Source organism: Acipenser ruthenus, chromosome 3 (assembly GCF_902713425.1).
Source record: "Acipenser ruthenus chromosome 3, fAciRut3.2 maternal haplotype, whole genome shotgun sequence".
In the NCBI taxonomy this organism is placed as follows: domain Eukaryota; kingdom Metazoa; phylum Chordata; class Actinopteri; order Acipenseriformes; family Acipenseridae; genus Acipenser; species Acipenser ruthenus.
This window is the reverse complement of record NC_081191.1, coordinates 105846783-105859028: the sequence shown is the minus strand read 5'-3', so window position 1 is coordinate 105859028 and position 12246 is coordinate 105846783. Positions and strand designations below refer to the sequence as shown.

The 12246-nt window shown below is 45.9% G+C and overlaps 1 protein-coding gene across 1 annotated transcript; it reads right to left on the bottom strand.

Moving 5' to 3' along the window:
* Nucleotides 1-1017: 1017 nt before the first annotated feature.
* Nucleotides 1018-11250, bottom strand: LOC131730437 (uncharacterized). Its single transcript, XM_059020498.1, has 23 exons — nucleotides 11153-11250; nucleotides 10892-10944; nucleotides 10558-10650; nucleotides 10354-10478; nucleotides 10103-10246; nucleotides 9300-9377; nucleotides 8096-8266; nucleotides 7870-7966; nucleotides 7377-7600; nucleotides 6922-7075; nucleotides 6551-6759; nucleotides 6306-6423; nucleotides 5293-5495; nucleotides 4916-5033; nucleotides 4258-4427; nucleotides 3837-3934; nucleotides 3463-3596; nucleotides 3300-3347; nucleotides 2958-3141; nucleotides 2358-2493; nucleotides 1962-2049; nucleotides 1542-1640; nucleotides 1018-1154 (listed from the first exon to the last, which is right to left on the bottom strand). Exons 1-23 carry the CDS (start codon nucleotides 11182-11184, stop codon nucleotides 1039-1041), a joined length of 2892 nt encoding a protein of 963 aa, XP_058876481.1. The 5' UTR covers nucleotides 11185-11250; the 3' UTR covers nucleotides 1018-1038.
* Nucleotides 11251-12246: the final 996 nt, after the last annotated feature.

Sequence of the window (12246 nt, the reverse complement as noted above, 5' to 3'; positions counted from 1 at the left end):
AGGCATGTACGGTTTTATTCCCCCCACATTTGCTGTAAGGAAGTTTCAGACTTTTGATACTGGTACAGATGGGAATTCTAAATCATTTAGTTTTGCCGCTGCTACATGGCAAAAACAGCTAAACTCTTTGCGCTATACAGAGATGCTTGGTAGTTTCAAACAAGTTTTTCTAACTTGTACATTTGAGAGGAACGGTAGTTCCTCGTAGAATGGATAGACAAAATACACAGCCCCTCCCTGGATTTGAACTAATAATTAACCATTACAGCAGTCCTAGTAGCAGGTTCCCAAGACACATTGGCTTTCCTCCCCTCCTTTTCTCTAGGGCAGTGGTTCTAAACCCTGGTCGTTTTGGTTCCAACCGAGCTCTTAAGGGTTCAATTAAGTACTTGAGAGCTCGGTTGGAACAAGACACACCAGGACAGTGGGTCCCCAGGACCAGGGTTGAGAAGCACTGCTCTAGGGGATTGTCATGGAATTGAATCTTATTTGCACAACAGCAGTCAGTGCTAGCTCTAAAAACAGGTTACAACTTGCCTCTCCACTAACTAGGAAGGCAATGCTTCCTCCTAGGAGTACATGTTAGTACGGATTGCGAGGGGGGGAATAAAAACTGATTCAATTTATAAACTGCAAAAACGTGGCTTGCCTGTGAACACTGGTAAACTGGACCAAATCATTACACTATGATACCGTTCCCTTGAAATGGCAAAAGGCGTACAGGCATGTAAAAAAAGGTCTAGGTTACCGATAGAGATCTTGTCACCCTCAACCAATGCTTGGGTCACACAAGTTTTACTGCAAACCCTCTTCACTTCATGGCTGAAAACCAAAAGGTTTAAAGCATCATTTAGTGAGGCAACAGCAGAATCCTCTCATGGGAAAGAGTTATTGAAAAAGGACATTCAAAGGTTAGCTGAATAAGACTGCAGGCATCATTTTAGCCATCCAATACCCCAGTTAATTCAGATCCATTGACCGATGCAAATGTGAAAGCTAGCCACACACACGAGACAATTTCACATTCAAAGATTTTTATTAAACAGAAACCCAACATCTCATAGCTTTGGCAGCAAACACTACAACAGCAAGTAGAAGGACTCCCACTGCAACTCCCAAGACTGGAATATAGGGGACCAGAGGAGGAGTCGCACCTGAAAAGTAGACAATGGCAAGCATTAGGACCCTGAGGAAGCTACACAATACCCAATGTGTGCACTGGGGGAAGAGATGCAAGTGTTGGGTAGAAGAGGCAGAGCTAGTTAGCCTGGAGGGCTTCATTTGAAAGCACAGCTACTGGTTACATTATGTAGCGTGCCTGGGACAAGCATTTGTTTGGCTAAAACTTGCAACAGAAGAGGTCTAGAAAAACTACAGCCCCTGCAGGTGCCCTTTTGGCGCCAGATTCCCCTTTGGTGCAATACACAAAGCTTCCCATGCAAAAGCCAAAATGGCAGCAGTTTCCTAACCTTCATCACCATGCAAAGGAACACAGTTACAGGGCAGGCAGGGGATTAGCGTCTTGGTGCTTTACTGCTTACCGGCTGCTTGAACACTGGCAACTTCCCCCTCGGGTACAATTTGGACTGGTCCAGCAGAAATATAGCCTTTGACAGAGTCAGCCAGCTCAACACTGCGGGCTGGAAGACATACCCCAAAAGAGTTAGATCCAAAAAGGAGCAATTGGGAGTCGATAGAACATACAAATGGGTATCATATATCCACTGCAGGAGAGGTCAGATACACCCTGCCTATTTATTTCTTAGCAGACGTCCTTATCCAGGGCAACTTACAATTGTTACAAGATATCACATACAATTACCCATTTTTTACAGTTGGTTTTTACTGGAGCAATCTAGGTAAAGTACCTTGCTCAAGGGTACAATAGCAGTGTCCCCCACTGGGGATTGAACCCACAACCCTCCGGTCAAAAGTCCAGAGCCCTAACCACTACTCCCTACCTGATCTCTTGTCTCCAGCGATACAGGTCTCATTGCAGACACCTGCCTTCTCAGAAGCACAAACCACAGCTAGACAGTGGAAGTACATCTGCAAAACACAAAAAAGGTCAGACGACAGTGTTAGAGCCCTAGTTCAGCCTCATACACAGCCAACCAATATGTCAGCCTATAGAAAGCCATTTCTAGAGCAGGACTGCCCATTTCTGACCTTGGAGTCATTCCACACCAGTTTAAATAGGGAGCTACTTCAGGGTCTAGATGGAGGTTTAAACTATCGTTTGACATGGGAGCTTTCCTCCCCCACCCCAAACCTAGAGTAGATGGCCGTGTATTAACCCGAGGGTGAGAATGCAGATCAAAAGGCTCGGATTGAGCTCACTGAAAAAAGTTACCAACCTGTTGCCACAGGGCATGGTTTGCAACAGACTGAGCCTGGACCTCAAGCCTCTTGAGGTGGTGGGGGCTCTTGGTGAGAGCGCTGGCAGACACTGGGTGGAACCGGGTCTTGTAGGAGTCGCCACTGACCAGGCAGCTGCAGAAAAGGAGGAGACGACATTGGAGGCAATCGCACACTGGGTTTCGTGGCATGGAGCTCGAGGGGTGAAGTACAGGACAAAGGTAGTCATTTTAGGAAACGACTGAATCCTAGCACATTAGGAAGCCTCCAAAAGACTTCCAAGTGTGTTCTACATGCACTTCCCACCAGAGGGAAACTGCCATGGTGTGTGTGTTTACCATATATAGATGAACACCAATCAAGGCAAATGCAACTCATTGCAGAAGTACATGAAGCCAAAGCCCATTGCAATGCTGAAAAGGCCTTTGCCAGGTCACGTCTATCTAGGCATCCAGGTTATCATGCAATGCAAGTCTACAGCATAGCAAGAAAAGTTTAGACCTCTACCAAGCACACATTCTAAAAGCTGGCATAAGTGACAATGAAACTCCAGCTCAATACCATCTGCCTGCTTACTCTCGTCACCCCCACCCCCTTACCCGTCAGTGACCAGGTCCCATTGAGGGGTGGCGTCCAGTTCAGGGGTCTCTGTGGCCCAGCAGTCCCGCAGGACGAGGTGGTCAGCCAGGTTCTGGTGGTGGAGGAGCACAACCTCCAGGAACAAGGGCTCCAGCCCAGACTTGGACACTGGGAACTCCCGATAGAACTGGGAGAAGGTCACATCTGGCAGGAAGGAGAAAGGTTGACTGAGCGCCCATCACTGCTATGCTTTTAAAGCGCATTATGTGTACAGCCACCATTCCTGGTGGGTTATGGATGAAAGACTACAGAACCTGGCCATTAAAAGGTAGGTGGGTATGAAGGGTGTACCAGGTACCAACCTCTTGCTAGACGGGCCTTCAGATTCAGAACGTCTCTGGCTTTGGGGCCTGGGAAATCAAGAAATGGAGTCATAGTAGTAGGTCGATACTGGTAGTCAGGATAAAAGTTGACCAACACTGTCCCGGGACCGGGCAAGTTAAAACTAGGCACTAGAAGCCATACCTCTCTGCTCAGAGCTGTAAGGATAGAACTCCAGGGATCCAAGACTTTTTTTAGAGTAGGGGGCAGGGACAGCCTTCCTTTCAGCTAGCAATTTCATGGTGTCGTTGAGGGGGTAGCGGCAACGGATGGTCAGCCTACGGGAGACACGTTGCAGTAGTATTGGATAAGACTACCAAGGTCTTTAAAATGCAGTTGAAACACATTACTGTACACTACTTGCAATTTGTTAAATGGTTCCTTCAGAGGCAAATCTTCACAGGAAGTATACCATTATCTATTGGGCAGCATGCCCCAAGTCTAAAAAGTCAGTATCAAGAGGTGCCAGTGTAGGCCCATTTCAGGCCTTCTAGAAGTGCAGGACTCCTCATGCTCACCTGTATTCAGAGTCCCTGGTGATGACTGGAGCATTGGCTGGGAACAGAGCTCTGGTATACACTACCTCATTCTCATAGATCAGGTAGTTCTCCACAATCTGAAACATTGCCATATCAAGCCATTAGTACAAAGCACCCCCACCCACTACTAGAAATTAGAATAGCAGCCCCATTTGAAAGAAATCTGTATGCCAATAGCACATTTAAAAAAAAGACACACAAACAGGAGTTGTCACTTGTCAAACATGCAATTTTAAAAACAGTTCAAGGGGAAGCAATCTTGTAGTCTTTACTAGGGCAGACATGCAAGGCTAGTCCACAGCACTTTTAGGGATACGTATTGCATCTAGTACAGTCCACCAATACAAGACCTGTATGAAGGGCTATTGCACGAGTCTACAGCACCATGCGGGAAACCCACCTTGCTCCTGGTCCCACACGTGTTGACAGTGAAGGTGAAGAGAGCCCTGGTTGAGTCAAACTCTTTGGGTTTGCAGGTCTTATCCAGCAGGGTGGTCTTGCTGGGTTCCACTACTGGTATGGGCTCCATGGTGACAGCCACCACCGTCATCACACCATTAGGCATGCACACTGAAGAGAATGGGGTGAAGTTGAAGCATTCCATGAGAACTTGCTGCATGAACCAGTTCAAGATTGCCACACCAAATCGTGTACCAAGTAGCCTCGAGACGATACCTACAGCTATGGCCAAAAGTGCTGCGGAACCCTGTAGAATTAATTTTGCTTCAGGTCAAACAAAGCCTGCCGAATACTAAAGGATCACACTGTGGTGCACGTACTGGTAGAAGCCTTCACCAATATGCATAGAGACCTGACCGCAGACCAAGAGGCCAGGTAGACCATTTAGAAGTTGGGCAAGTGGCACTACGGATTGTTGCAAGCAATATGTGATCAGTGGAATACTCTCTATAGCAATGGAGAAGGAGGAGTCAGGTATACGGCTAAAGCATATGTTAGAGATTGCTTAGTCAACACGTGTAGAAAATGGCAAGGCATGGAAGCAGGGAGGTGCAGAGCACCAAGACAGAAAGTCAAGCCCACTTTGGGGAACTACTTACCCAACAGCTGCTTGGTAGGAAATTGACAGCGCTGTACAGCGGACAGCACTGCCACGAGTGTCCCAATATCGATTAGGGTCAGTTCTACTCGAACAAAGAGGCCTCGGAGAGAGATATCCTGGAAAAGAGGGAGACAAGCGACACGGGGAAAAAAAACATCCCAGTTTGATGGCACACCAACAGAGGGGCAGGCTTTCCAACCTAGTCATGCAGGGAGAACTACAGATTTAACAAGGCTCAGGTTTGCTCACACACCTAAACAAAGGAAAAGAAAAAGTCTCAAACCCAGAACGAGAATGTAATCCTACAAAACACCCAGTTCAGCCTCTAGGGAGACTCTGCCAAGTACATTCCTAATGGCCCCCAGAAATGTGTACCTCATAGATGCAGCCGATACTGAAGAGCGGCACCTCTAGAATAAACTTGGTCTGGTTGGTGAGGATGTAGCCCCGTTGAGCCGCCAGCTCAGAGGTAAGCTGGTGTTTCTCAATGTACATGGCCCAGAGGTGGTCCATGTTCCCACGCGTCACTTCAAAGACTAGGCTCTTTTCAGTACAAGAGCCCTTGATCACAGGAAGTACTGGGGAGGAAAGAAGAGTCAAGAGCCTGAAGTGTATGCCAATAAAAAACTACCAACCACACCTTCAGTAATGGTCAGGCGTCGACAGTTCAAGCTTCAGCAGAGTGCTGGCAGTCTTCTTTGGGCAGCAGTGCTTTAATGAACATCATTTCTCTCAAACAGCAAGTGCCAATAGGGGTGCATGTCTGTTAGTGTGGGAGGTGTATGCAAATCCCAAGAAAGATGACAGCATGCTAGCAGCAAACATTTTTCAGGAGGCTTTCAAGAGCTTGCAAACTAGCTCAATTGAAAAAAAGGGGAGACATCTTCATGATGGAATTCCCTGGGTGGGCACACAACCAGTGCACCAATCCTTTGGTTGAGAGACTTGGTCTAGTCCAGGGATGTCAACTCCAGCCCGAGGGTCGCAGGGTCTTCATGCCAAAACTCTCAATTAACAATTGAGATAATTTGTTGAATTATCAAACATTAAGGTCTTTTACAGTGGATGGTTTTAGAAATGCACTGGATTCAAGGTACACTACCTATGAAGCATTGAGGCCTGAAGAGAAGTGTTGAATGTGTCCGGTTAATCATCATTAGACCCATTAAGTAATTTGCTCTTATTGTATTACTTGTACTGTAACACAAGAAATGTATTTGCTTACGATTGTAAGTCGCCCTGGATAAGGGCATCTGCTAAGAAATAAATAATTGAGAGCTCAGGGGGAACGAAAGCCAGAAAACACTGTAGCCCGCCAGGAACAGAGTTTGACACCCGTGGTCTAAATCAATCAGTGCTCAGGGACACTTCCCAGCCCCAATACTTACCGACATCCTTAACCTGACACACAATGGTTGCAGGGTGGAAATAAGGCGCATTCTCAGGGATGATGTTCAAGGTGTAGTTGATATTCAAGGTGAACTCCCTCACACCATTGCCAATATACTGCCAGAGAACAACAAATGGTGTAAAGAAGCAGTAACAGTCAGCAACTGTACTGGAGAATAGACCGGTACAGCTTGGGTCTTAAGCTTTGAGTTCCATCAACATATAGGCATGCTTTCATCCCTACCTTTTGTGGGATGAGTGGGTGGGTGAAGGGGACCTTCAGGACAAAAGACTTGGTGCCATTGGGGTGCTGGACCTCAGTTAGCACAATGCCTTGGTTGATGGCCTCAGGAAGGGTCAGAGGAACCCCATTGATGGTGAAGTTCTTCAGCTCAACATCAGGGTTGAAGATGCCAAGGGTCACTGTGAAGACCTTTTCTGCTGGGATGGTATCTACAAACGCAGGCATTTAGGAGGTTAAGATGGAGGAGGGTTTGCATTACAGACTTAAAGCCAGGGCTAGTGTTTTAGTCCAGGACGTCCCCCACTGCATTACACATTGGCACCACAGCAAGGCCATTAAATGCCATGCTGGAAAGCAGGCAGCGTACTCACTGTTGACAACAAAGGGGGTCTCAGCAATAGAGGGGGTGCGGACTGGCTTGAAAGAACGGTGCTGGGTCGCTTCCCACTGGTCATCTGCCCACTGGTGCTCAAGGTACAGGTCAATGGCGTAGATCCGGTTGTACTGGTTATTTATAACACGACTCTGAAGAGACAGAAGGGCATGGTCACAAGAGTAAAGCAGGAGGTGGACTCCATTAAAAGCATGCAGAACCAAGGCTGGAAAGGAAGGGTCATTGGCCAACGTGTAGATTAAAACCAGGATTTACTCAGGGTCAGCTAAACTTGTCTGGGATATCAGAAGCAGGTGTACTGTCAAAGTGCTCATCTAGAGAAACACCAAGGGCACGCAATCTAGGGGGTAGAGAGAGTCTGCAACACATCCAGAACCTGCCTGGTTGTCAGTGAAGGAACGCCAGAGCTAAACCCCCCCCCCCCCCCATTACCTTCAGGTAGCCACCCTCCGCGCCATAAGGAACAGAGATATCTATGAAAGTCTCATTGACTTTCAGTTCATAGTTCCGTCTTCGGATAGTGGCAAGGTCAAGCAGCTTCCCCTCCACACCCATGGCAATACCCTTGTCCTGGAACTTCTCTATATGCAGGACCAGTGGAGTGAGGACTCTGGGTGCAACCCAAGCCAAATGTGTACCATCAAAAGTGCCAAGATCTAGGAGGGAAAAGACAGTTGGATTTAAAAACTTGTATCCATTAGGAATTTCTGTATAAAAGGAAGTGCAAGCAGATGGCAATCAATATGGCCATGATCATGGCCCTTGTTTGTAGAATTCTGTAGTGCTAGCATGCAGAGATGTTCCTTTTGTAACCTAGTAGAAGTAACTGCACTAGTAATTGTCCAGTTAAAAAGAGGACCACACCATGGCAGTCGTTTTACATGGCCTCTGGACCATGGCAAGATAGCCAAGCTTTAGATCTTACTCTTGGTACAGGCAGCAGAAGTGTCCACCAATAGCAGCATCCACCTTTGCTTGTAGAAGACAGTTGCCCGGATTGCTTCCACTTGGATTCCATTAACCTGGAAGAACATAGCATGAACTCAGGCACAGAAGCAATACAAGTGTGCTTGGAGACACCGATGGAGCAATATGGAACTCTGCTAAAAACAGAACCCGATATTTTAATAGTGCTTTTGGAGAGGTCTTACTGTAAGCATTTCTGATTCCGGCATGTTATAGGGCGAGCGGAAGAGGATCCTACTGGAGGTGGAGTTGATCATGTAGCCCCGAGACTGGGCCACGGAGGCATTCATGGATTTGGCTGGCTGTCCGGTCTTGTGGAACACAACCTGCCACACTGACATGATAGCTTCCTGGGCCTGGAACACAGGAGAGACAGCAGCTGGTCAGAAGGTCTAGGGGCTAGTCTGGTTTTATGGGACTGGGGTAGGAGGCAAGAAGCCAAGTTGACTGGGAAAGTGTGGAGTGATTTTAGCTAGACAAGTTATGAAGCTTAAGACAGTTCACACTTGCATAGAGTAGCAGCAAGTCACAAGCCTGCATAGAAGACAAACTAGGACTGAAACATAGGCACTTAATATACACCTAATTAGGGACACGGTTGTGCACGAGAGACCAATCGGTGGGGAGGTCCAAGTGTGATGGTCTAGTTGCTACAGAACTCCGCTGCCAGTGAGGGAATGATGGAAACAGGAATCCACAGCAATACGTTGATCAAGTCCCAAGGCCTCACTTGGTGCCCTTCTTGCAAGCCCATCCTAATAGGCCAACGTGCATGGTCTTGCAGGAATGGCCACATGTTGCTTATGTCACAACAGCTTTCTTGCACAATGGGAGAGTCATGCCTTATTCCCCAGACCCAAGCCCAATTAAACATTTGTGCGATGAACTTGGGCGGCATGTGGCTTCTAGGGCTCGGGAGACCACTGAACAGGCAGATGCTTATTCAGGCATGACAAGAGGAATGGGCCAGGATTCCACAAGACAACATCCGAAACCTGGTGCAAAGCATGCGTACTGCTTCCAACAGTGGCCACACACGCTAGCCTGTGACTAGCATAACTTCAGATGGTAAAATATCAATTGTTGGTCAGCACAGTAGAGTCACTGCACAGAGACATGTCATTTTATCCCAATATGAGCGATACATTTGATGCTCATTCATATATATGGCAGCATGAGCATCAGACATCATGTTATTAAAAGATGAGCTATACCTTTTGTTAAATTAGAAATATAGGACAGGTTGCAGAAAGACACAAGCCAATAGCCCTGCTCACAGCAGCCAACAAGATGCTACTGCGAGCTGGATAGCAGCTTGTAAGCACCCTATACAATTGCCATGCTGCATGAACATCTTCAGACCAAAACAGGAGTGGCTTTTAAACTTACTGCAGGGAGAGCAGCGTGCCAGTCTTCAGTATCCATCCCCTCCTGAGCAATAACTGGCACATTTCTCCTTACAGATATCTAAAGATGACAAGGGGATAACGTTATACAATCATTTAGGTTCAGACCTCCCTATAGCTTAAAGACGATCTAGCAGCCCGTCACTTTACAGAAGTAGATGGCTAGATCAGCCAAGAGGAACCCTGTTACAGGTACTGGGCTCAAGTCACAACCAGCTAGAATTAAGCCATGCAGCAAGAAATCTACTGAGAATTTGATACAAGCTTCTGAAGGAGTACAAGGGACAACTGTAAAACAATCAGACACTGCATTTTAGCAACACCAACAGTGGCAGGTTGCAGTTGTTGCCTGGGTTTGGTAGAGGACTGCACATCCAGATTGTGTATTGTTACTAGAGAAACAAACAAATGCACAAAGAATCAATAATTCACCTTCAGTTTAATGCTGTAAATATAAAATGCACAAATATGGGAAGCAAAAAGGCAATGCACACCAATTTGGATTTCTAATCCAAATAAATTCTACAATACTTGTAATTCAATTAGTGTTTGGTATTCTGTCCTAAACCAGTTTCAGTTGCAACATGTTGACAAAATAAGATATGGGGAAATATTGGTTGAATTAGAGTATTGTTTTATTAACTGGTACCACAGTGGCACAAAAAGGTAGTTTAAAAAGAAAAGAATCTGCAGAAGGATAATGGACCAAAGGGTGAGGCATTATTGTGGGCAATGTATTATAGCTAGTGGGAGTACAGGTCAAACCCAGGACTGGAGAGGTCTTACCTCCATGTAGTTCTCTTCACAGACGATTTCGCGGGGGTACCACTGCTTGGTAGTACTGCACGTCATAGAGAACGGGTAGTAAGTCTCTCTGCTGAACTGGTCGATGCGAACGAAACGGAACCTCAAGCTAAACTCCGAATCACTCTAAAAAGAGAGAAAAGCCATTAGTTTACAAGGCGACACTGTCGCTTGTAATAATGCTGGCATACATACGGAGCTGGCCGTGTGAAGTGTGACCGCACAGGACTCACATTGCTGGAGACGTGACAAGCAAAGAAAGAAGCCCTGAATATCAGGTCGCCGGGGATATTAACAGAGTAGGTAAAGCCACAGGATGCGGCGTATCTATCGTCCAGAGGGTGAATGCCGTCGTTACCTAAACACAAAAAAGGCTTAATTGTATGTTGAGGCATCCTACAAATACAAGTTCCTGTTACCGATCAAATCATATTTACCAATGATATCGAAGCGAAAGTTCCCTCCAATTAGGAAGCTTCTTTTCGTCGTCATCCAGAAGTATCGGTCCCGACACTCATTAACAAAGGTCCCTGCGGGCAAAGAGGCGAGAGATTTACTCTCACTTGCAGTGGTTCAATAACTATTCAGAGAACTAACCGGTTTTAATGACGAACACAACGTTGGTTATGCGGCAGATACAGTGCGCTTTTAAAAGAGCAAGACCGTGCTAGGGCAGAGACAACTCGTAACATTTCAGACAAAACTTCCCGTTTAAGCAGGTCAAGTGGCAGCTACAAAAGACCACGGAACAATTAAATAAACGCCACTTACCTGGTGGCGCTTGCGCCTTCGCATCCAAAGGTAACAGCATACACAATACAACTCTGAGGATGAAAAAAATGCATGCAAGAAGTGTTATTCAGACACACGCTGTATCCTACACAAACTCGGGTGTACTCAAGACACTGCATACCTTTACACGGCAACGCAAGAACAAAACATATAGAAATGAAATACAGCAACGCAAGCATCTAAAACCGCGTAGCCATTAAAGACATAAACAAACCAAACACTATAACACATCAAACTCACCCTAAAAGGAGTTTACAATCCATGATACCCATCCTTCGTGCCAAAGCCAGCAACCAACCCACAAGCTGCAGCGTGTGTATTTATAATAAAGAAACCGATATACTCGCTTGCTAGAGTAGGACTGGTTACAGGATTATAAAGTCACCTGAATTAGCTTGCAACCAATCGGGGCGGCAGCACCTGAGTTTAATAATCCGTTTATTGGAATGATCTTAATTATTGACAAATAGGAGCGTGTTTATCATTTACCCCCTCCCGAGGCAAAGCCGAGGAGTGTTGGGAGTGGGTGTGGGGTGCTGTGCAAGAGAGTGACTGACAATCGTGGGAGACCTATCGGGTAGCTGAGGGACACTGCCTGAGAGTAAGGTGCTAGTGAAAAGGATTAGGATACAGACAAGAACCGAGAGAAGGATACGGAACAGGGTCGAGGGTTTATAGTGGGCTTTCTTGTTTTGATGGTGTGGTCCTGGCCCGAACAGGGGCCGTTAGCGTGTCACGCAGGGCAATAAAAAGCTCCACAGACCGTTGCACCTGCACCAGTTATCTGTCTATCATTCTTAAAAAAATGAATTATAGTAGCATGGGGGACATTCAGAGAGCCATAAAGAACAGGTACTAATTAACCTTTCCTATCAACCTCCTACTTAGGTGCTGTAGTGAGGGAGAAAAAGGGTCAAATACATGTCTGGAGTTTTAGACTACCGGGTCCATTCAGTTTATCTAAACAGTGGCGTATCTAAAAAACCGCCACTCAAGTTACTGTTTTTTTTAAAAAATCAAACAGTTAACAGTGCATGTGCTTCTCTGACTGTAAAATAGCAGGGAGGGTCACACAGCATTTAGTTGTTTCATGGACAGTGGTAGATCCGCCACAATTTAGATCATTTTAATGGAGCCCAATATGTTGTATTACACATGAATATTATTTGAGATTTTATTCAAATAAAATTCCCTTTATAAATGTTAATGGTCAATATTTGACTTTACATTTAAATATGCAAAAAAAAAAAAATTTTTAGGGGCCACAAGGCATTTAATCCCAGTGACAGGTTAATAGACTTTGAAGCTTTTAATTGGAATTTATCAGCCCATAA

What these genes read in the sequence shown, in the direction of transcription:
- LOC131730437 (XM_059020498.1), bottom strand. Translation starts at nt 11,184, where the DNA reads ATGGGTATCATGGATTGTAAACTCCTTTTAGG. An exon ending in GTATCGGCTGCATCTATGAG is followed by an intron (nt 5,034 to 5,292) that starts GTACACATTTCT and finishes CCTCTTTTCCAG; the next exon opens with GATATCTCTCTCCGAGGCCT. An exon ending in TGCCAGTGTTCAAGCAGCCG is followed by an intron (nt 1,155 to 1,541) that starts GTAAGCAGTAAA and finishes TCTACTTTTCAG; the next exon opens with GTGCGACTCCTCCTCTGGTC.